The 22,178-nt window shown below is 35.9% G+C and overlaps 2 protein-coding genes across 4 annotated transcripts; one reads left to right on the top strand and one right to left on the bottom strand.

Moving 5' to 3' along the window:
- Positions 1 to 243: 243 nt before the first annotated feature.
- Positions 244 to 9,324, bottom strand: LOC113739709 (coiled-coil domain-containing protein SCD2). Of its 3 annotated transcripts, XM_027267019.2 has the most exons (18): positions 8,800 to 9,324; positions 7,623 to 7,798; positions 6,605 to 6,680; positions 6,399 to 6,440; positions 6,155 to 6,217; positions 6,021 to 6,070; positions 5,297 to 5,324; positions 4,936 to 5,010; positions 4,744 to 4,854; positions 4,549 to 4,609; positions 4,052 to 4,165; positions 3,807 to 3,928; positions 3,032 to 3,101; positions 2,004 to 2,045; positions 1,801 to 1,841; positions 1,565 to 1,691; positions 1,173 to 1,321; positions 244 to 380 (listed from the first exon to the last, which is right to left on the bottom strand). In XM_027267019.2, the coding sequence occupies exons 1-17, from the start codon at positions 9,181 to 9,183 to the stop codon at positions 1,191 to 1,193; spliced, it is 1,713 nt and encodes a 570-aa protein (XP_027122820.1). In that variant the 5' UTR covers positions 9,184 to 9,324; the 3' UTR covers positions 244 to 380; positions 1,173 to 1,190. The 3 variants fall into 3 exon arrangements, with proteins under 3 accessions (XP_027122820.1, XP_027122819.1, XP_027122821.1); XM_027267018.2 differs by lacking the exon at positions 244 to 380 and having other exon boundaries at positions 950 to 1,321; XM_027267020.2 differs by lacking the exon at positions 244 to 380 and having other exon boundaries at positions 950 to 1,321; positions 7,623 to 7,794; positions 8,800 to 8,938.
- A 6,221-nt stretch (positions 9,325 to 15,545) lies between these two features.
- On the top strand, positions 15,546 to 18,878 carry LOC113739797 (glutamine synthetase nodule isozyme-like). Its single transcript, XM_027267135.2, has 12 exons — positions 15,546 to 15,859; positions 16,205 to 16,244; positions 16,351 to 16,454; positions 16,587 to 16,635; positions 16,738 to 16,844; positions 16,948 to 17,035; positions 17,211 to 17,339; positions 17,494 to 17,568; positions 17,678 to 17,731; positions 17,842 to 17,879; positions 18,025 to 18,184; positions 18,504 to 18,878. Exons 1-12 carry the CDS (start codon positions 15,786 to 15,788, stop codon positions 18,654 to 18,656), a joined length of 1,071 nt encoding a protein of 356 aa, XP_027122936.1. The 5' UTR covers positions 15,546 to 15,785; the 3' UTR covers positions 18,657 to 18,878.
- The last annotated feature ends 3,300 nt before the right edge of the window (positions 18,879 to 22,178 follow it).

The raw sequence follows: 22,178 nt of genomic DNA on the forward strand, positions 1-22,178 counted from the left end.
GCTTTTCCTAATTTGCTGTTGAAATTTTCTTTGGAGTAAATAAAAAGAATGATCAGAGTGCGTGATATGGACAGAAGTTTCGTTTCAGAAATCAAAACCAGACCCTTTGTTCCCCAAAAGTGCCTTTGCAAAAGTGCTGCAAAGCAACATACTAATCACTTCTTCTAAGAGCTCTTATAATAAAAGTGCTTTCTGAAGGGCTGTGCAACCCCATGTGTACCTGATGTAATACGAGTTTTTTCTGAATGATTTAGTAAACCCGCATCTCCTGCGTCATCAATTGCTGGTTTAGCGGTCATCAGCTTAAAGCAGACATTCCCAGCCCAATTCTGAAGTCACATCCGACTTGGTTTCACGGTTAAATAAACCCCGCTTGCCACCTGACCCCACACCAAGAACATTCCAAATTAAATTAAAAGATATTAAAGAAATAGTAGTTTGAGCACTTGTTAAAAAGAGACTCAAGTGTTAATCTTTTTTTTTTTTAAAAAAATTACAATTAATTCAACACGTATCACAATTCAGAGGTGCAACAAATGCTAGCGTGCATATTTATACCATAATTTAGGTGTAATTTTTGTGTTTTAACGGGTGCCCATGAGAAAAATCCTTAAAAGAAAAGAAAGAAAGTCATAATGAGAGGCAACTCCCTGACTATAGCCGGAGGTTCCCACTATATTTTCTCATGTTCTAACGAAGTTTCAAAGACGTCTGAGACAAGGTACATTACTTTGGAGCAATTCAAAACAACTTTACAATTACGATTATCCAATAAATAAGGCAAATATTAGACCCCATTAGCTACAAATATGTCGAAGGAGCACACATGATACAACAAAAGATCTGGTACAACTAGTTTAAGTAAAAAGGTCGTGAATATTTAAGTTTGTACAGATATTCTGTGATGAAGTGCAATTCATACTGTACGAATCCCCAATGTACATATGACTGAAAGATCAATCAAAAAAATGAATATCATTGAACTTGAATACAAGAACAATGCAAAATCTTTATATATTGGTCAATCTATTATACAAATGGCTGCCTTTTCTTCAAAGGCTAAGACTCGCTCCACTTCTCAAATGACAAATCAACAGGGCATATACGAAAGAGCCTCCCAACGAGAAAAATTGTAGCCGAGATTGGTCTAAAAGAAAACTACCACAAATTACCTATGAAGTGCAAGTGGATCATGACGAATTGTCAGATTCGACACCTGGCATCAAAGTCGGAATAGATTGCTGTTCTAATTCCCTGCGAGAGGCTTCCCACAGCTGCTGTTCTATTCCCAATTTCCTCAGCTCTGTTAGGCCTCGTTCAACTGCAATGAAGCAGAAATTGCATGCCATTAGATCTGATAATTCTCAAACAAGCCCACAAGTGAGATAGTCATGATCCTTGTTAGCAGGAAATAATAATGCCTGAGAGTTGTTATCCCATATAAACTGAAATCCGTTACACCAGCAGATGTTCACATGCAACAAGAATTGCAGGGCATTTCCATGCTACTTGGACAGGGGACAAGCAAGAATCTACAATAAGCAAATGAGGAAAAGAAAAGCACCATCAACGGCATCATGTGATGTTGGCGATTGTGCACTACGGCTTATCCAGAACTGAAGTCTCTCGTCAGCTATATCCTCTTCAACACCATGATCTTTGGCTCTTCTCCAAAAGTACGCAAGCCAAGCCTGAAATATTGAAAAGCATGTAAGCAAGCTGGGATGAAATCCCATTACTCCAAAAAAGAAAGCATTATACACTAAAACAGCGGCAAAGAATATTAACAAAAAGATATACCTCCTTGAAGAGAACATCTTGCGACTCTTCTTGACTTAATTCTGCAAATATTGAAGCGAAATTACTGACATGCCTCTTTCTAATGGAAGGATACAAATGAAATGCTTAAACCAAGGAGACACTTCAATTATTTACTTTCGTCATCCTCTAGTCTTATATTGTTTAACAATAACACAATTAGAAGAACTCAACATGTTCCTTACCAAACGGCTCCATATATTTCGTCTCAATAGTTGATTTAGGTTCTGCAATTCAAGGACAAAAAAGTATTAGATGATTCTAATGAAATGTAAAGTCAATTGCTCTATTTTTATGGCAGAGATTTGAGGAAAAATGTTAATGAACAACTTCAAACATGTTCTCCAACAATCTATATATGTCACAAAACCATTACTGAAAAAAAGAGCTACATTAAATATTTTCTGTAAACAACCCAAAAACAGCCATTCACGATTGCAGAACTGCATGATAATTCTATTGAACTAAAACAACAAAAAACATGCCAATTCAGTTGAAAGGAGGAGAAAAGTCTGTAAATAGACAGGAAAAGGTGCCACAAGGTGACAGTGTGTTAAACATTGCATGACTTAGAAATCATCCAAGTTAACCTGGAGGACAAAAACTACCTCCTTGTTGGGTGATAATCTATTCAGTCGTCGAAGCCTATGCCTTTTGCTCTATGCTAATAGCATCTCTGGGTCTAAAGAATATCTCTAGAATCATGAAGGGCACAAACATTAAATTCTTGAGCCTGTTTTAAGGGTTACAAAACTCCAAAGGAACACAACGAGAAATCATATGCATGAAATGAAATGAAGTGGCTTGACTAGTTTGATGAAGTGAAGAAATTAAGATAGTAACAGGAACAGAAACTTTATCGCAGTCAGAATGGACATGCAGATGGGAATTCACGTGGTAGAATTACAGAATTACCCATTCAGATGAAAAACATGCCAACACACTAGGGGTGGAGCTGAGAACTCCCTACAACAAAGAACAAATTTGACGTGCTACACTCTTCAAAAGTAGGAAAATGTTTTTTTGCTAGACAGATTAACAGATTCTCAAAGACATGGCTTGAAAACTTGGTTTGTCAGAAAATGGGAATGCCACAATAATCACCAATCATCCTGCAAATGAGACTAAGCATGCCGTATTAAGATATAAGAGGATGCTTACATATTTATTCAAATTTAATGAAATGATGATAAAGCCAGATGATTGACCATACCCAAGAAAGAATGACGAACCAAACTTGAACGTCGGTGTTGGGCAAGTGCTAAGACAACAGCATCCTCAACCTTGATGGCAGCAGAAATAAGAAAGTAATAATTCATAAGCAATGACTCACCTATAATCAGAAATTAAAGAAGGAACAATTGCCAGAAAATATGTTACACTAGGGGGTCAAATGGGTTACCCAAATTAATTGGGTTTGGATGGAAGTGGGTCCCAGAGTTTTTTAATTGCCTCTCTGCCAACTATCATTACCTGATTACTAGTAGAGAAACAAGAAAATAACCATTCATAAGCAACAACTCACCTGTAATCCACAAGAAAAGAAGGGACATCAACCACAAATTAAACTAGGGGGTCAAATGGTCATCCAAATTAATTGGGTTTGGGTCAAATGCTTCCTCAAGTTTTGGCAGCCGCAATTCACTCCATTTACTGGGTTGGTATGGTCATCAATAACCCACTTATGGAATAATATCAGCTTCAGACAAACAAAAGAACTAATTCCAACATTTATTTTAGGTCACATCTGAAGGCTTAATAACCAAGTTTAGCTCTGAACATTTTGATAAAGAAAACATAATCATTCCAAAATCAGTTGAAACATCAATGCCACAAGAACAGAAAAGGAAAGTGAATAAACAGGTCAACAACGATAGCAAGCAGGACCTAAAACATTTGAACTCCATCCATTTATAAAACATAGTTGAAGTAATCAAGAAACAAAATAACTGGGCAGAAAAACACAGTAGTCTTGAATGAACAACAACCTTCAAGGAAGCTAATTCCCTTAAGCCCATTTCAACTGAAAGCATGCTCTCAATATTTCCTTCCCCTGTTAAGTCACTTAAATTCCGTACATGTTTGTTCCTTCTTTCTGTATCATCTCCACCTGGATAATGTCAGAGATAATAATTGCTTAGTCATACTCACGCCCAGGACTGAAAATCTACTTAGCCATATAACCAAAATCTCCCCAACAAGATAGTAAAAGGCAATGGTAAAGAAGAGATACCATTCCGAGACTCTTCCCTCGCTTTTTGTCCAGCAGAAATGACAACTTCAAATGGAAGAGGTGCCAGAGATGACCAGTGTTCATGTTTCAAAGCTGCTACATCAGTACAAATACCTAGAAGACACAAAAGGTCAAGAACAATAGCTTCAGAAGAACTTTAATTAGAAAATAGCTGGTCATCAAAGCCAACGAAGAAGAGGAAACAAGGAATAAAAGACAGAAAACAACAAACTATCCATTTAAGTGACGTTAGAAAATAACCATGAATTACAGATGCTAAGTAATTCCTAACAAACTAAATTCTTAGCAATAAGGCATATAGCACAAATTACATCAGTATGACACCTACTTTACAAAGACAAAGTTGAAAGAGGAAAAGAGTTTCAGCATAGCTTGATACATCCAATTCCTCAAACAATTCCAAATGCAAAAATATGAATAGCAAGATGCAACCTGAATTGACACTTGGATTGGTATATAATGTCACAAGTGATTACCATAATGTACAGCTAAGCCCCAATAGCGAGCAAGCCAGCACCTCTTCAGAACAACCTCCTCCTAAATTGCCAAATCAACCCCCAAGTTGGAAAGAAAATGAAAGGGAAAAACAAAAAAGGGAAAGATATTCAGGAATCTGGTTAACATTTGTGTTATATAAGCAGGTAATAAAGACATCAGATTTATAACACAACCATTTCTTCATGAGTCAAAATCATTCTTTGGGTCATAACACGTAGAGCTTTTGCTTCAGATTCAGCTTCTCGCAGCTGCTCCATGGTATTCACTGTCTCATCTTTTAAATTCTGAATCAAAACAATAAAAATGATGAGAATGTTGTTTGATATCCTGTCAAAATAGCATTGCACTAAGCAACATTTGCTAACCTCAATCTCAGCACGTAGAGATGAAATTTGTTCATCTCTCCCATCCTTTGTCTGCTGCGCAGCTTTAAGAGCTGCCTGAAGCAGAAAATTTGGAGCAAAAAGACAACAGTCACTACATAATTTTTCTTGAAGATGGCAAAATATTAGGAAAACAAAAAGGAAAGTAGACAAAACTAGCAAAAAGCAAAGCTATAGTAGTGGCCCCCTTTCCTACCCAACCCCCCACGTAGAGAGAGAGAGAGAGATCATAGTGTTAGCATGGCTCTACATAATATCTAGCTTGTTGTCTGCCAGCATTTCAAGTATCAATCAGTAGAAAACTTTTATTGCAAATTCCACCAATCACATAGCTGTTACATACCTCTCTTTGCCGAATTGCTGCTTCCTTCCTGCAGAGAGTCATAGCTAACATTAGGGGTGTGCATCGAAATCGAATTAGGTAATTGGGAACTTTGAATTCGGAATTTTTTTGAAATTTGGACATCAGGAAATTTGATCAATTTCGATTCCGATTTCACACATTCCAATTTCAAATTTGTACCGAATTCAATTCGGAATTCGGTAATAATCAATTTCACCGAACTCAATTTGGAGTTTTGTTTTGTATTTCTATTTTTTTAATTATAATTACATATATGTTTTGCTAAACTAAATGCTAACTTTTGTATAATATATGCTTACAATTATAACATAATATACAACTAAATAAGACTTATTATTGTACTGTTAAATAATATAATTATTAGTTAGATGTATAACTATATAATATAAATTTTATATTACATATATAAAATATATATATATAACGAATTTGATATCGGAAATCAAATTCAAACCGATTTGAATTTCCGATTTGAAAAACACCATTACCGAATTCAATCCAAATTCGTATGTTTCAAATTCGGAAAACCCGATTTCCATCCCGATTTCCGATTTACCGATCTCGAAAATTCTGAATTCAAATTGAATTCGGTCGGTAAATCGGAATTTTTCGATTTTGCACACTCTTAGTTAACATTAAGCCAAGGATGTTAACAATGATGTAGAACTAACAATGATGTAGAACAGGAGAAACAAAGTAGTACCTGCTCAACAGCTTAGCTTCTAGAGATACTCCATCCCCCAGAGCAGCAACCTGTTAACGAAATAAGGAAGTTATCAAAAGAAATCAGGGATAAAAGTCTAAAATGGAAAGCCAGAAACTGAATGTAATGCCTACCTGTTTCTCCAACTCCCTGGCCCTAGCTTCGGCTTCTTCACGTTTTTCTTCTGCATGACGAAGCTGTAGGCAAAATAAGCTACCCAATCAAACTTAATGCACAAATAGCCGTCTTTATTTTTCCCCTCCAGGTACTTAAGTATTTCTTTTAGGCCAGGAAAATTGAACTGTTGGGACTTTGGAGGAAGATCATTTTCCTGGGGTGTTAAAATAGAGAAAATAATAAAGGAATACAGAAAGCCACCTTGTCAAGAATAAGTTCATTTTCCTCTTGTATCATGTCAAGCTGCAGAATAATATTCAACTCATTAAAACATGTTAAGGATCCTGATCATCCCTTAGAAATACAAAATATATAAGATAAACTTAGATGAGATGCAGTTCTAGATCGTCATACACTCTAATCATTTATGCTGATGATTCATGTACGCTAATAATGGAGTGCCTTACTTCATCTTGAAGTGCAGAAGCTTCATGTTCATTTCCAGAAGCTTTCAAGTCAACTAGTCCAACATCTGGTGTGAGCCTGAATCAATAACAACAGTGACACGCTATGACACCTTCTGATAAAACTCATTATTTTCCTTTACAGCTAAAAAGGTAATGACTGGATACATCATCTCCCATGTGATACCAGTAAAATGATACCTTAGATTAAGCAGTTGAACTACTAACATAAATGTGAAATTTTCAGGAGATCATGTATGTTTTATGAAAGGCATGCGAAAGATTCTGCCACATACCAGCAGTCAAGGCAGACCTTAACCACTTACAGAAGTGCTATATACCTAGTAATTAGCATTTGGCTCTATTTAGCTATCAGAAAGTACACTGGTGTCAGACATCAGCGCACAAAAGTTTTCACCAAGGATTTTATATGCCTTTGATCAATTCCTCTTTCAAATTTAATGAAGTTGAGAACGATATATTGCCAACAGATCTTTTGTTTCAATTGGATAATGAATTTAGTAAAAAACAGTGATGACTCATGTATTATGCAACAGCAGGTGGCTTAAAAGTACTAATCTGAAAATAGTTCAGATTATGATTAGCATTAGATTATTATTTTCCAAAAAAGACGGCTGATCACTCATATCAGGTTTCTGGACCTAGCAAACATGTCTTCCATTGCTCATATGTATAAGATTTTCTGGATCTAGCAAACATGTCTCGCATCCTCTAACTCTATTTGGGTTACCTTAACCCAAATGCAGGACAGATGCCTCTCTAGTGCATTCTAAGGAGCATATCCTTCCAAAACTACATTCCCCAGACCTGCACCCCCACCAACTTAACTCTTATACACATACACAAAGAAAACAAAATAATTAAAATTAGGTTAAAGAATGACACATGACAAAGGTTCATAAATGAAAATAAAAAGTCAGCCACACAGCTAAAGAACCATGACTGTAAGAAACACAGAAAGCCACCGAGCTTTAAAGAACAGCTAAACAAAGTACATCACCTCTTTTCTCGTAATCTGCTACTTGGAGGTTCTATTGGCGGGATGGTAACTGGAGTTCTCAGTGTTGTTTTATTCTGGGGCAAAACAGTAGTGGTGGTTGAACGAACAGACATTGAAGGCCTTCCAGCAGAAGTGGAACGTACTGAAGGCGTGTGATCCATAAAGTTCCGACCTAACTAAACATGATTACATCTGGTTAGCCATTAAAATCACATATAATCTTCATGCAGAAAGTTAGCAGTCTCAATTTCCAAAATTTGTATTTTGCACATCATTATTTGGTTTCAGACAGCAAAATAACTAAAACTCCCTAGAATTTCAGACAGCAAATCACCAAATAATCTTATTTGCACAAATTATCTTACAGCTCTCTTTGTTTCACTTCTTTACACCTTCCACAGAATCTTACTAGAAAATGAAAAATCAAATGAATTTCTTCAAAAAAAAATTTCGCATGATTTCAAATCCTATCATTTCATAAAATATTTTAATCACTGTTTCTACAAAAAGATGACATGGTCAGCAAAACATGTACACAGGTAGACTCTAACTGGTCCAAGATCATTGCATGAACAGTAATAACCAATGTGCACCTATACTAATAGCCAAAAAATTGCATGATGATGGGCAAAATTTAGATAATTAGAATATCTTCAGAAAATTATGATATCATTCCAAAAAGTCTCAGAGGACTCAAGACCATATTTTGCAATAAGAAATGCTACCACCTTCTAAGCATTTTGCTCGATAGTATAGCTAGCAATGTTCATAAAATAGTTCCTTCACAAAGCCTTTTTTATCTTTTTGCTTTTAAGTTCTTTACTCTGGCATAATTTTTGGCACTCCAGAGAAATTTCAATTTCAATATATATTCCAAATTCAAACAATCTTATTTTACTTGTTGAATTAATGGCATATAGCACTGACTCCTCCAAAATGCCGAATCAAAGCATGGCTTTTTCCAGCATACCAATTGACTTTTGAGCTCTTCACCTCATATCTTAGAGTCCATTGCTTCCAGTAAATATCTAGTGAGTAAAACTTATTTGAAATTTAACTGCAGAATTATCGACGGACAGTCCAGTTCCTCAGCTCAAAGCACGAGAAGACATAAAGCACCTAAATGACACCCAAAAAGAGAAACAAAAAGTAATTCAGAAAAGTTCAGCCTGATTACCGCAGGTGAAGGAGATCTATTCGGTTTGGCAAGCGAAGCAGCCGGGAATCCACTGTGACTGTTCCTATCAACTCTGCTACTATTCACATTACTAGAAAAACCGCTGGCAGGCGGCGGAGCACCAGCAAACCGAAATCCAAGATCATCATCATCGTCATCGTCATCGGCGGTGACCTGCGAAGCCATGACCTGAGCCAGTCGCTGCGCGGCGGCCTTGGCAGCAACGTTCTGAGTCCTTTTAATAGTAGACATCCCCCCTGTGGCCGGCGGTAGCCTCGATCGTGGATGCGCCGGTGATCCTGCAGGCGACGATGAGCCTGTACTGCTTGATCCCCCACTCCACTGCCGCGCATAGACCAGACTTTCCGTCGTCCTTCGATCCATTTCTCCGACTTCAAAAATATACAGAAATATATATGTGTGTGTGTGTGTGTGTGTACTACTATATGAATATATACGTATAGAGCTGTGTATGTATAGGTTTGGGAGCTAGATTTTTGGGAGGGGAAATTGAGCTAGATTTCCTCTCGGACGAGACTTGGATGGGAATTGGAAAAGCGTTGAATTTGGGAGGTGAAAACGCATGTCCAGGTAGAGAAATTTCTGAAACGCGGAGAAAAAGAAAAAGAATTGTCGTTAAAAGACTTTAAAGTCACTCTTTCTAGCAAGGTAAGCGGTGATGACCAGCATAGATTTGGGATTTGGAGAGGCGACAGGTGAGTAGGCGGGCGGATGCTACGACGTCGTTAGATTGTATTGTAGGGACGAGGATTTAAAATAAAAATGAAGAAAAATTAATATTTACACTCCAGCATTTGTAAATTTAGTTTCTTTCCACGCATTTCCACGGGTCATTTTGCAGTTAATAGTTAGTATAACTAGAAACTACAACACAAATTTTGAAAATCTAAATGTTGATTTGATAGATAAACTACTTTTTCATTTGGCATTCAAAAAGAGTTTGAAAATGAAAAGAATAAACTTTATCTCCACACTGAGCTAATGAAATTGAATAAATGGCATTGAGTGATAGGCTAAAAATAAGGTATTAACTAATGAAAAAAAGAGTCAAACTCCAACGTGTTAAGCAAAAAAATCCTTACTATATAAGATTGAGTTTTGATCAAAAAAATATATTAGATTTCAACCGCATAGGTGGGTCTTTTTGGGAATATGAAATGTTGTGTATTAGTTTAAAAGTTTTAGGTACAAGTTAAGGAAGCATGTATTTAGATATGTTTACTCAAGGACCCCATTTTAATACATTTAAAGTTGTCATTGATGAGCCATATGAGTATTGATGGAATGTGTAATTAGTGTACAACCATTTTTGTATTCCATCCGTCCCACTTTGATAGTTCTATTTTTTTTTTCACACAGTTTAAGAAAAAGTAGTTAACTTTGTTGGAAAAGTAAATTCAGATTGTTATTTTCCTAAAATACCCTCACATTAAATATGGCACAACTTTATGGGAACTTGAATTGATGGTAAAAAAAGAATCAACTCTCATTAAATGGGATAGGTTTATAGTAACAACTACTTACATTGAATAAGGGTATTTTAGGAAAATTAAAATACAACTACATTCTTCAATTGGAAATTGGACTATAATTTGGGACAGATGAAAAAGGAATACAGGACTATCAAAGTGGGACGGAGAGAGTATTATGTAGAACCCATATATGCTTGTGTGTTGGTGTAATTACCGGAATATCTCTTAACTATCAATAATTTCACTTTTCAGCCGCAAATAATCGTTTGAGATATTGCTTTGTCTAAAACATTTGAATAGCAATCGGATTTAGGAAATGAGCAAACGATTTCTCTATCAATAGTAGGAACCCATTTCTCTATCATTTATAATCTGCATTTATGAGTCACAAACGTTAGTCATTTTATCCCCTTTCAGGTTCAGGAGTTAAGTTTTCTCATTTTGTCTTTGTCTACAACGATTTGCCTCTTCCGTCCGAGCTCAACTCTGAAATTACCTATTATTTCGTCATTAATTATACCCAATTCAATTGCCGAACTATTGGTATCTTAATGCTTAAACGGTTGACTATCAGTTTCTTTCTGTTCGCATTCTAGAATTGAGATAATTCTATCTGATTTCATACTAATCAAATCAGAATGCTCTTCAGTCCCTGCTACTCCTGGTGGTTCAACGTGAGATTATATTTCACCGCCCCCCAATTTTTCTGTTCCTCCCTTAATTTTGTCGGTGTGTTTTTAGTACCTACAATTAACGACTCTTATTGCGTTGCCTAATTACAATATAGCATTTTTCGTGTTGCCTAATCTTAATTGGTGTGGATTGGTTATAATCTTATAGGTTTGGAGCAACAATAAGAAAGAGTTCTCGATAGGGATTTTGGAATAAGATTAGTTTTCTGTGTTGCTCTGCCTTTTTGCATTATCAACAACCTTCAATTTGACACGGTTTTATTGTAACGTTGTGTGAATTGATTGATTATATCATTTATCTTTTCATACTCAGTTTTATTCCTTCTCACAATGTACTATTATTTGTTCAATAAAAAATTTCCTTCCCCGCAAGCATCAAATACCCGCGCGATGCGCGGGCACTCCCCCATAGTATGTATATATATGTGTGTGTGTGGCCAAACTCAATAATAAAACCAAGGGAAAAAGAGTGATAGGAGTAACCATATAGAAGAAAAATAGGGAGAGATAAAAAAAAAAACACACACACACGTAAGATAGAGAAATAACACAGAAAATACAACAAATTTCCTAATGGTCTTGCCATCAATAATGGGCACAATAAGATTGAATTAATAATCAGGTCAAATAATAGGAGTATAAAAATAGGAAAAAATGTGACTAGTTTTAGATTTTCCTACCCATAGATAAAAGAAAAGAATATTATGATTAAAAGGAGAATTAAAACCATGAACTGATTGGTTGATTGGCTAATTGATTAAATAAGAGGAAATGTATGAATAGTAGAAAGATATAAAAAAGTAAGGGAGTAATAGATCGATTGGAATTTAGAGAACGTAAAGTTACGTAATGGTATAATTTATGTGTTGTGTATCTAATTATAATATTATATATATTGTTCATGTATATAAGATTAACTCTAGTTTTAAATAAAAAAAAACTGGTAATAACTGATTGGAATGATAGGAAAAACGATAGCTAGTCCAAATTTGGATAATAGTTGTAAATGATCAAGCAAATAATATGAAAAGAGAATTAAAAAGAAAAGCTATGAGTTGACCTGAAAAAAAAATAAAATAGTACTAATAATTAATACAAAATGAAGATAAGGTACGAAATTGATAATTGAGCGAAATTTACTGTAAATAAATAATGAAGTGAAAAGAATTGCAAATTAATTGCGAAAAAAAGAAGAAGAAGAAAGAATGGAATCCGCCAAAAAACATATGAACAAACACGAAAGTTTTGATTGGTACCCAAAATTGTGGAAAAGGAAACAAACTACGGATGTTCAAAGTTTAAAATAAATTCCACAGAGATTGGAGAAAACACGAATCCAATCTTCTGGTTGGTAAGCAACTTCAATCCAACAGTCTCAGGCTGCTGGTCGCCCAATTTAATTTGCCCCTCAGTGCATTGGTGTCAGGCGAGCTGGGGTGGCTGAATGACAAAAGATGCTTTGGATCGAGGTTCACTGTGGTGCTATTATGGTGCTGTTGTAGTTCCTCACCGCGGAGGAGCAACTTCTTCAAGTCACTACAGGTAGAAAGCTATTAGACAGTAGTATTCTTTTTGGGCTCAACCCAACGCAGCAGTATGGGCTAATCTCATGGTGCCACAGCCCTCCCCCAACGAGTCTCCCCTCCAGCCTCAGTAATTTCCTGCCCTGCCAAATGTCAGCCTGGATGTCTGCATCTTGAACTGCCAGTGGCCATCAAATTAATAATCTTTGAATTATTAGAGTCCTTTTATCGATTAAGAGAGAGAGAGAGAGAGAGAGAGGGGAGAATTTAGATCAACTATCAGTTTCAATAAATTACGTTCTAGAGAATGCGTCAATCATATTCAAACCTAACCCTCAATCTTTGGAAGAAAGGGAAAGACTACTAACTAAAGGTGCAGGCTTTGACATGGTTTACACAATTTCTCCAAACAAAAAGAAAAAGCGATCCTCTTAATTCCTACCATTTTGATTGTTATATTAGTTTTTTTTGAAAATTTTACTAACGATCTAATGCATATAACGTAACGATTTATCTATCGCATGTTTGTCACAGGGTCTAGACTTCTGTTTTGTTTGATGACCCAAATGTCCGTTGGAATTTGGACAGTAGCAAATTGACAAAAAGATGCGTAGTTTTCCACCGAGAAGTTTAAGTTCTCTTTCTTGTGAAATCTCTACAACGTTTCCAAGTGATTGCCATCCTCAGGGTCCCCATGCCTAGGCATATAATACTACAAGATTGTGTTGGCTGTCAATAATCTTTTAGAACCACACTGGTATGACTACGGGACGCTTAGGACAGCGACGTTGCCGATGCCTTGGCCCGAAGCTACTCCAAAACAAGTTCTGATCAAAGAAACTATCGATGTCAGAATCAAACAATGACGGCTAATTCTGAACTGCAAATCACATGAGTGCGCTCAAGAGAGAAGATTCATTACAAATTTTTTTTTTTATTTTTATGATATGAGATAAAATAATATTAGTTAAAAATACGCTTTAAATTCTGTAGGCACAGTCATTTGATTTGATGTTTTCGCCAATCATGTTTGGATTGCAACTTTTTTTTTATAAAAAATGCACTATATCAAACAAATTAATATATATGAGATAAAAAAGTAATTGAAAGATGTGTTAACAAAAAATGTAAAAAATTTGTCATGAAAAATAGCTTTCCAAACAAAGTCTTTAAAAAATAGTAAGTTTTTATATACACTGCCAGCATATATATACTATCACCGTTTGATTCATGACGTGTGCAAAAGTTAAATTTTAAATTCAAATTTTGCATAATTGTCATTTATCCAACGCTAAATATTTAAGAAATAACTTTCCAAACAAGGCCTTTAAAGAAAGAGTAGACCTTATATACACTGTCAGTGTATGAAAAAAAATTAATCATTTATAAAAATATGTACGTGGAAAATTTTTTTGTTACAGTATTCTGCATGGACCTAGACGGAACGTTTCCTCTCACAAATGCCAGGAGAATTTCAAGGAATCTCAGCAGTTTTTTATTTTCCTTTTTGATTCGGCATTTCTGAAAAGCATTAAAAGTCCTGCTCATCTCTTCATTACTTTTTCCGGCCACATCTGATTGGGATTGTGGGCCCAATCTGATAGGAGTGAATAGCGGTAAACATCTCTAAAATAAAAATAAAAATAAAAACGCAACGGCTTCAGGCGAAATAATTCAAAGTCTTCTTTTAACAAATTGCTCCAAAAAAAAAAAAAACTTCTTAGCACCATTGACCGCACCTACCCAGCGTGACGGTAAGTCCAAATCTCACCAACCCATGTCGTCTCCAACAAAGTTGCGTTTGGATTGCAAATTTTTAGAGTTTTTGTAGAAAATATACTGTTGTAGCGATTTGAAATATATGAAGTAAAAAAGTGATTGAAAAATGTGTTCATGGAAAACGTACAGATTTTCTTTTCATAGAAAATCTCTTTCCAAACAAGAGCTATCCAAGAGTAGAGTTATAGATCATAATCTATTTAATTATAATAAAAGATTGTTATTTGTTATCAAACAACATATGAAAAAAATAAATACATTTTCAAAAGGATCATAAATGAGTAATTAGGTAAACTTAAACTCACTTATTAAATAGACATGAATGAGTTGATCCTTTTGATCTATTTATTAAAAAAACGAAAATGGATCGAATCACCTATCTTTGATGCATCTATGGAAGAGTATAATTCAGTATTTACAACTTAAACTTCTACCTATGACAATGCTGTAGGTATATTTTTTAACCCTACCCCCTCGAATCGGTGGTTGATTTGTAGTTTTAGATCCTAAACTTTGATCAATGAAAATAATGCGGTAGACATATTTTCGAACTTATTCCATACAATTGGTGGCTAAATTGTTGTTGTCAACATAAAATTGCCCATTGAACATTAATGAGACCATCACTATAATTAATTATCAAGCATTGAAATATTGCTCAAGTATTTTTAACCTTTCTCCAAAAATTAACGCCCTATTCTTCATGTGCGACAAACCCAAAGATACAATTTAGCTACTAAATCTTTCCACATAAAGGCTTATAAAATTAAAATAAAGTGGAAATTAATTGCTTATCATCATAATAACTTTAATATTATTATTGATTGGAATTGAATGAGAATAATGGGAACCGAAATGAAGTGTGAACCATGATGGTTAGTTAATTGAGCCGAGAATGTGGAAAGATGATAACGTGGTTGGAAATTGTTTCATTGGTCAAATCCTGGAGGCTCGACGGTCAACACCTTCCACCTACCTTTGCCAAAAATCCCGTGTTTTTCTAATTGCGTTGTCAGATTCCACTGATCCTAGGAATCAGTCACCAACAACAACCTGGCATTGGAATCTTTATGTGGTAGAAACAATTAATGGGTTTGTTTCTTGAACACTAATCCTGATTTTTCCAATTTTCACCCATAACAAAAAGCGGTACCACTTATAATTTACCTATAATATAATAATACTCCTATTGCTTTTAGGATTGTTCTTTGTTACTGCCTATTAGGGATTGATGTAAATCATTTTCGTTGGGTTCATTCACCTTCGATACATGTACTTGCGACTTGCTATCATCAGCTCAGCTACCCCTAGATCTACTGCTCACCATCTAACAAAGTAGAGAAATACACTCCCACCAGCCAGCAGCCCATTACTTTATAAGTACTTTAGTAGCACGCCCTTTTCTCTTTGTGCAGCCACCCAATCACACCCACCGTCTATTCCCTTCTTCGTACTAGTACTAGTCTGTTGACTTGTGGGAGTATTTGGGTTTTGTGAAGATGTCTCTCCTTTCGGATCTCATTAACTTGGATCTCTCTGAATCCACGCAGAAAATCATTGCTGAATATGTTTGGTAAGCAGCAGCATTTATCTGCATCCTTTTCTTTTCTTTCCGGGATCTTTCCATTTTCCTGCAGCTTTTGATTGCATGGTTGGGCTTTTTTTTCATATTTGGATCAATGGGTTTTTCTGGGATTTATTTGATATTCATGAATCGTGCAAAATATATGATATGATGATGTTATGTACCTTATCAGCTTATCTGCATGCAAGAACACATAAAGCTTGGACTTCTATGGCTTTTTTTCCCGTTATTTTATCGGTTGTTTTTGTCCTCCCCCAACGCCCCCCCCCCCCAAAACACCAAGAGTTTCTCTTTGTTTTGATGTATGTGCGGTGTTCGACTGTTGACCCCCAGGATCGGTGGATCTGGTATGGACATCAGAAGCAAAGGCAGGGTAAGTCCTGTATTGATTAACAATGATTAGTTTAGTCAACCTTTTTTGGGTGTAAGTTTTGATCTTCTTCAGATTTTGTTGTCGATTTATTTATCCTGTGAATCAGACTTTACCTGGACCAGTTAATGATCCTGCTAAGCTTCCCAAGTGGAACTACGATGGTTCAAGCACTGGTCAAGCCCCTGGTGAAGATAGTGAAGTGATCTTATAGTATGTTTCTTTTACTTATGTCGTTTTAATACGTCAGTGCTTTTTTTGTCTCTTTTACTTTCCCTTCTATTCTTTTATTTTAATTTCCAAGAAAGTAATAATTTTTCTCTCTTTTTGGGTGTCAAAATGTAGTCCTCAGGCAATATTCAAGGATCCATTCAGAAGGGGCAATAACATTCTTGTGAGGGCCTTTTTGTCTAGCTCTAGTTGCTCAACTTAAAAACAATCGATCTTATTCTGCTTTAAGTTTCATTGTAATTTTTTTTTATCGTGATGACTGTAGGTTATGTGTGATGCTTACACTCCTGCTGGGGAACCTATTCCAACAAACAAGAGGTACAATGCTGCAAAGATATTTAGCAGCCCTGAAGTAGTTGCAGAGGAACCTTGGTACGTTCTAGTAATTCTTTTTACTTTTACTGATCTAGAAAAGATTTTTTTTTTAATATTGTTTTGTTCAGGCATATAGTGTTAATTCAATGAAATAATGCAGGTATGGAATTGAGCAAGAATACACCTTGCTGCAGAAGGAAGTTAACTGGCCTATTGGATGGCCGGTCGGAGGGTATCCTGGACCACAGGTAGCATCTTTGTCTCGTTTGATGTCCATTAAGTTGTTTGGTTGTTATTCAACATCGGCTTCCTATATCCAATTGTTTCGAGTCATATTTTACCTGTTACTATCTTTCAGCTTCAATTTATGGTATCTTCTGTACAGAGTTATTGATTTGGTAATTTGTGTAATCTAACTCACAGGGACCATACTATTGCGGGGCTGGAGCTGACAAGGCTTTTGGTCGTGACATTGTTAACTCACATTATAAAGCCTGTCTCTATGCCGGCATTAACATAAGTGGCATCAATGGAGAAGTTATGCCAGGCCAGGTATATCTCATGAATTCAGATATATATATATATATATATATATATATAGGTGGGCTAGCTTGTGATGGAATTATCTGCCTCTCGTGATTTGAAACAAGAAAACTTTAATCATGCTTGTGGCTGAAATGTATAAAAACTGTCTTTTTTTGCATAGTGGGAGTTTCAAGTTGGTCCTGCCGTTGGCATCTCTGCGGGCGATGAGGTTTGGATGGCACGCTACATTCTAGAGGTACTTCAGTTACAGTCCATGCTGACTAAACTAGAATCTAAAATTAGATATCCACGTTTAATTTGTTGACGACTAGCTTATGATTTGTACTCTCTTTTCCTGTTGACAGAGGATAACTGAAATTGCTGGAGTGGTCCTCTCTTTTGATCCAAAACCTATTCAGGTTAGAATCGTGAACTCTATAGATCTGCCTGTTTACCAATTTTAGCATCTTGTGAGATTACTGAGATTGTGATGTTATCATAGAGCTGCTAATGTTTTTTTCTTTGGTAGGGTGACTGGAATGGTGCTGGTGCTCACACTAATTACAGGTTTGAAGTCCTTTTTTTTTTGTGAAGAATTACTTCCCTGCAAATTTATTTCAAGTAGACTGTTAAAGTGATACTATGAGTTGCATTTATGCTCTAAGATGCAATACTAACCTGTGGCATAAAACGCCATTGATGTTGCTATCAGTACCAAGTCGATGAGAAGTGATGGAGGATTCAATGTTATAAAGAAGGCTATTGAAAAGCTTAAATTGAGGCACAAGGATCATATTGCTGCTTATGGAGAAGGCAATGAACGCCGTCTTACTGGGAAGCATGAAACCGCAGACATTAACACCTTCTCATGGGTAAAAACTTCTTCACTTCTGATTCCATCACAATATTGATTTGCAGCAGTGACTGGTTGTCGATGAGGAGATAATTACCTGACATGGTCACCTTCTTCCCAATTTATTTTCGGTTGCTTGATTTAGAATTCCAGTGTATACTTGTTAACAACCAGAAACTTTGCTTAGTAAAGTCCTGACATTTCCAAATATTATTTCTGTTTCTGGGGTTAAAGTTAATGAGTCTTGAGCACCTTTTTTCATCTCTACCTTTGTCTTTCTCTCATTAACTGCTCGGTCATGTCATACTGCTGAGACTGTGTATACAATTGACATGCAGGGTGTAGCAAATCGCGGAGCCTCTGTAAGGGTTGGCAGGGACACAGAGAAGGCTGGCAAAGGTTATTTCGAGGACAGGAGGCCTGCTTCAAACATGGATCCTTATGTTGTGACTTCCATGATTGCAGAAACAACCATTGTGTGGAAGCCATGAGGCCTAAACCATTTTCTGCTGCATTATGGATTTATTCACATTCTTGAATGCTGGAGTCATATTTAGATGAAGTGTACTCTCTTATCGTTCTTATATATCAGCTTCATTATCCTTTGTCTGTGTGTGCCAATAATCTGACACAAAGCAGTGGAATTTATTTAGTCCAACGGTCGGTTGGTCCCGGACATATGATTCTTCATAGGATTGTTCTTTCTTTGATAAGATTTGTTTGCCTCTGTCTGTCCATCGTTTGCTATTCAAATCAAGGGCAATCCATTGGTGCCTAGGAAGTAATCATATGCATATGTATTTGTTTCAAGACCTCAGCATGCATAAAGTGCAGATCTTGCCTTAATTCACCCATTGCTAAGCACAACGTGGAGTAGGAATCTGCACTATGATGGAGTATTGCATTGCGTTAGTGATGCCGGCTGTATTGTCCTGCTGAAGGGTAATTGTTCCTGTATCATGTGGTAGCCAAGAACTGAACTGATGATTTTGAAGTAGCTAACAACATCCAGGGAATCATGCTCTCTCTCAACTCTCTAAGACGTTGATGAAGAGATTTCTACTTTGGTAATATGGACTACGACATAGGGTCTCTCGCGTGGTAAACACAAAAATGAGCGCACATCCTAGGGAATTTGCCCATGTTTTTTATCTTTTTTTTTTGGGGTCTCTGACTGCTTAGCCAAAGAGGAACTTATGTTTGAGCTTTGCCAAAAAGAGGATAGGCTCTTGTCAGAACATGGAGAAGAAATAAACCTCAAGAGTCAGCTGGTTGCGGATTGCTAATCAACAAACAAATCAAGCAATCAAGTGGATGGTAAATCACCAAAGATTACACCTAACACTAACACCAAACCACTAACCCCACTCATGACTCAGCCACTCAGGTCAAGTTGAATAATGAGAGGTCGTGCATGCCCCATCCATCATTCAGACTTTGGCACTACGATGTGGGATAATTTCCAACCAATATGGCTTGGCATTGTTTGGTTTTTCCGCAAGCATCAGGACATGCGACTTTCATTCCAATTCCACCGGTCCAACTGCCACTCGCTTCGCTCCCATTCCTCCAATCCCGGGTTTCTCATGTTATAGTTTTGATGATGACAGAGTCACACAAAGCCGATCCTTATCTCTCTCTCAATGATTCCCCAGCCTCGATAACAATTCCATATAATCAAAATTCTAACAACCAATTTCTTTCTTGGACCCATAATTGGTTTTACAAATCTTTCCACAACGGATATTTTCCCCTCTTTTTTTTAATTATTATTTTTTTTTTGGGGGGAAAAGACAGCATGGATGAAACGGAGCAAGTCAACATTGAAGTATTGAAAATCAAATTTGTATACCAAAACTAGAGGATTGACAAATTTTGGTTATTGGGTTAGTGGAAATCAAGAGTATAAAACAGGAAAATAAAGCGCCCATTACGGGTATTATTATTGACAAAGTCCGTGTAAACGTTGGATTCGTCCCGGATGAGAATAAGAAATGAATATGCAGAGAGAGATCTTCCTGGATTTATTGTGATTCCCTTCTTTGTTGCAGGAGTAATAGATTAAAGATTTCAAGTAAAGAATCGTACTTACAAAAAAGAAAAAGATGCTGATCCCTTGTCCATGACTATGTCAAAGCTACTTTATATATATTCTTGGTTGAGTTCCATAATGCGAAGCTGACTGGGAATCTAAACATTACCATGCGCATTAATTTTTACGCTTGGTACGAAATATAAATAATTACAGTAATTTTTTAATTGAAATTTCCTAACGAATACCCAATAAACACTTGTGAATACACTTAACTGTTGGACAAAAATCTAACACCTAAAAAATATATCTGCTTAATGGATATCCGTTGGACTAGGGGTGGCAGTTCCTGACACGACCCGAAAACACGACACGAACCTAACACGAAATTAATGGGTTTGGGTTGAGGTTTCGAGAGTTCGGGTCAGAATCGGGTCGAACCCGATGAACCCGAAAAGAAAACAGGTCAATTTCGGGTCAACCCGTGGTAACCTGATATGATCCGATGTGACCCGTTTACGAATTAAAACTAATTTAATAAACATAAAAATTATTTTATCTAACTTAACTAAATCATTTTTTTTCCAAAGGCATTAATTACTTAATCCTAAATGAATTTATTTAACTTGTGTGAAGTTAAAATTATTATATTTGGACAAATAATATATTATGTTATTTTTTACTTTTATGCTGTTTTAATTTATTTTATATTTGGTTTGGGATAAAACACTTTTATGGTGTTTAATTTATTTTAGATTTGGTTTGAAATTATTTATTTAAATTTTTATTACTTGATGATATAATTAATTTTGTGAAAAATTGATTTTATTAGAAATTACAGTGATAAATTAATAAATTAAAATTAAGTTTCGGGTCATTTCGGGTCGACCCGCCAACCCGAAATTTTCGGATTCGTGTCAGGTACCCTAACCCGTTTCGAGTTGACGGGTCGGGTTCGGGTAAGCAGGTTAGTTGTTATAATTAAGTCTCAACCCGACCCCGACCCGATTGCCACCCCTACGTTGGACAAACCGTTTTTTTATTTATTGACCCTCAAGTTTCACTCTCCTTTCCCCAGGGATATGTAATGTAAGTAACCTTCATCTTAAGAAGACAAATATAGAAATGGATACGCTTTAATTCGTATTTGATGTATTACATAAAACCGAAATCCAGATAACCTATGCATGTTTTATTCTTCACGGTCCGGAAATTTAAAAATCACTTGCAGTGGATACCTTCCACAAGAGCTACGTGGAATTTTATAATTTGCCGTTGTTGATCCGAAGAAGCTGCAAAACCTTTTTTTTTTTATGTACTCATGACTAGCAGACTTCACACAGCCCATGCCCACTTAAAATTTCAAGAGCAATTAAATGGAAACTATTCTTTCGCATAAAATCAGTAGAAGACAAAAGTAGAATATTTGCCCACTCATGTACATTACTAAATACAAGAATAAATCTTAATCCTATAATTAAATACTAATCAGTAATTACTGATTAGCTAAACTAACTATAACATATACTTGTAGATAAAATTTTAATGGAATTTGATACATTGGAGTTTAGCTTAACAATTAAATTTAAAATTCTTATTTACTTCAATATTGTTTAAGAATTAAGATTATGAACCCCTTTTTTTTGCATATCATGTTTGTTTGAGTAAGTCGATCAATTTTGTTAAAAAACATATGAGATATTATTTTGTTATAACAATTTGTTTAGAAAAATTAAAATATTTAGCTTCCATAGCAATAGATAGGAGATTAACAAAAGGCATTACCAACGAATGGGAAAGAATACTCTATAATGCCTACAACTGTAATAAGCATCTACCATCCATCCACCCACCAATTAAGAACAATACATGACCAAGAAAGTTCCTGCAACTCCGGTCTTGAGTCCATAGAATTACCCCTTAGGCAAGCCTTTGATGATAATACTCGGGAAAAGCTTGCATAGGCAAACCTTTGTGATAA

Source organism: Coffea arabica, chromosome 4c (genome assembly GCF_036785885.1).
Source record: "Coffea arabica cultivar ET-39 chromosome 4c, Coffea Arabica ET-39 HiFi, whole genome shotgun sequence".
Taxonomy (NCBI): Eukaryota; Viridiplantae; Streptophyta; class Magnoliopsida; order Gentianales; family Rubiaceae; genus Coffea; species Coffea arabica.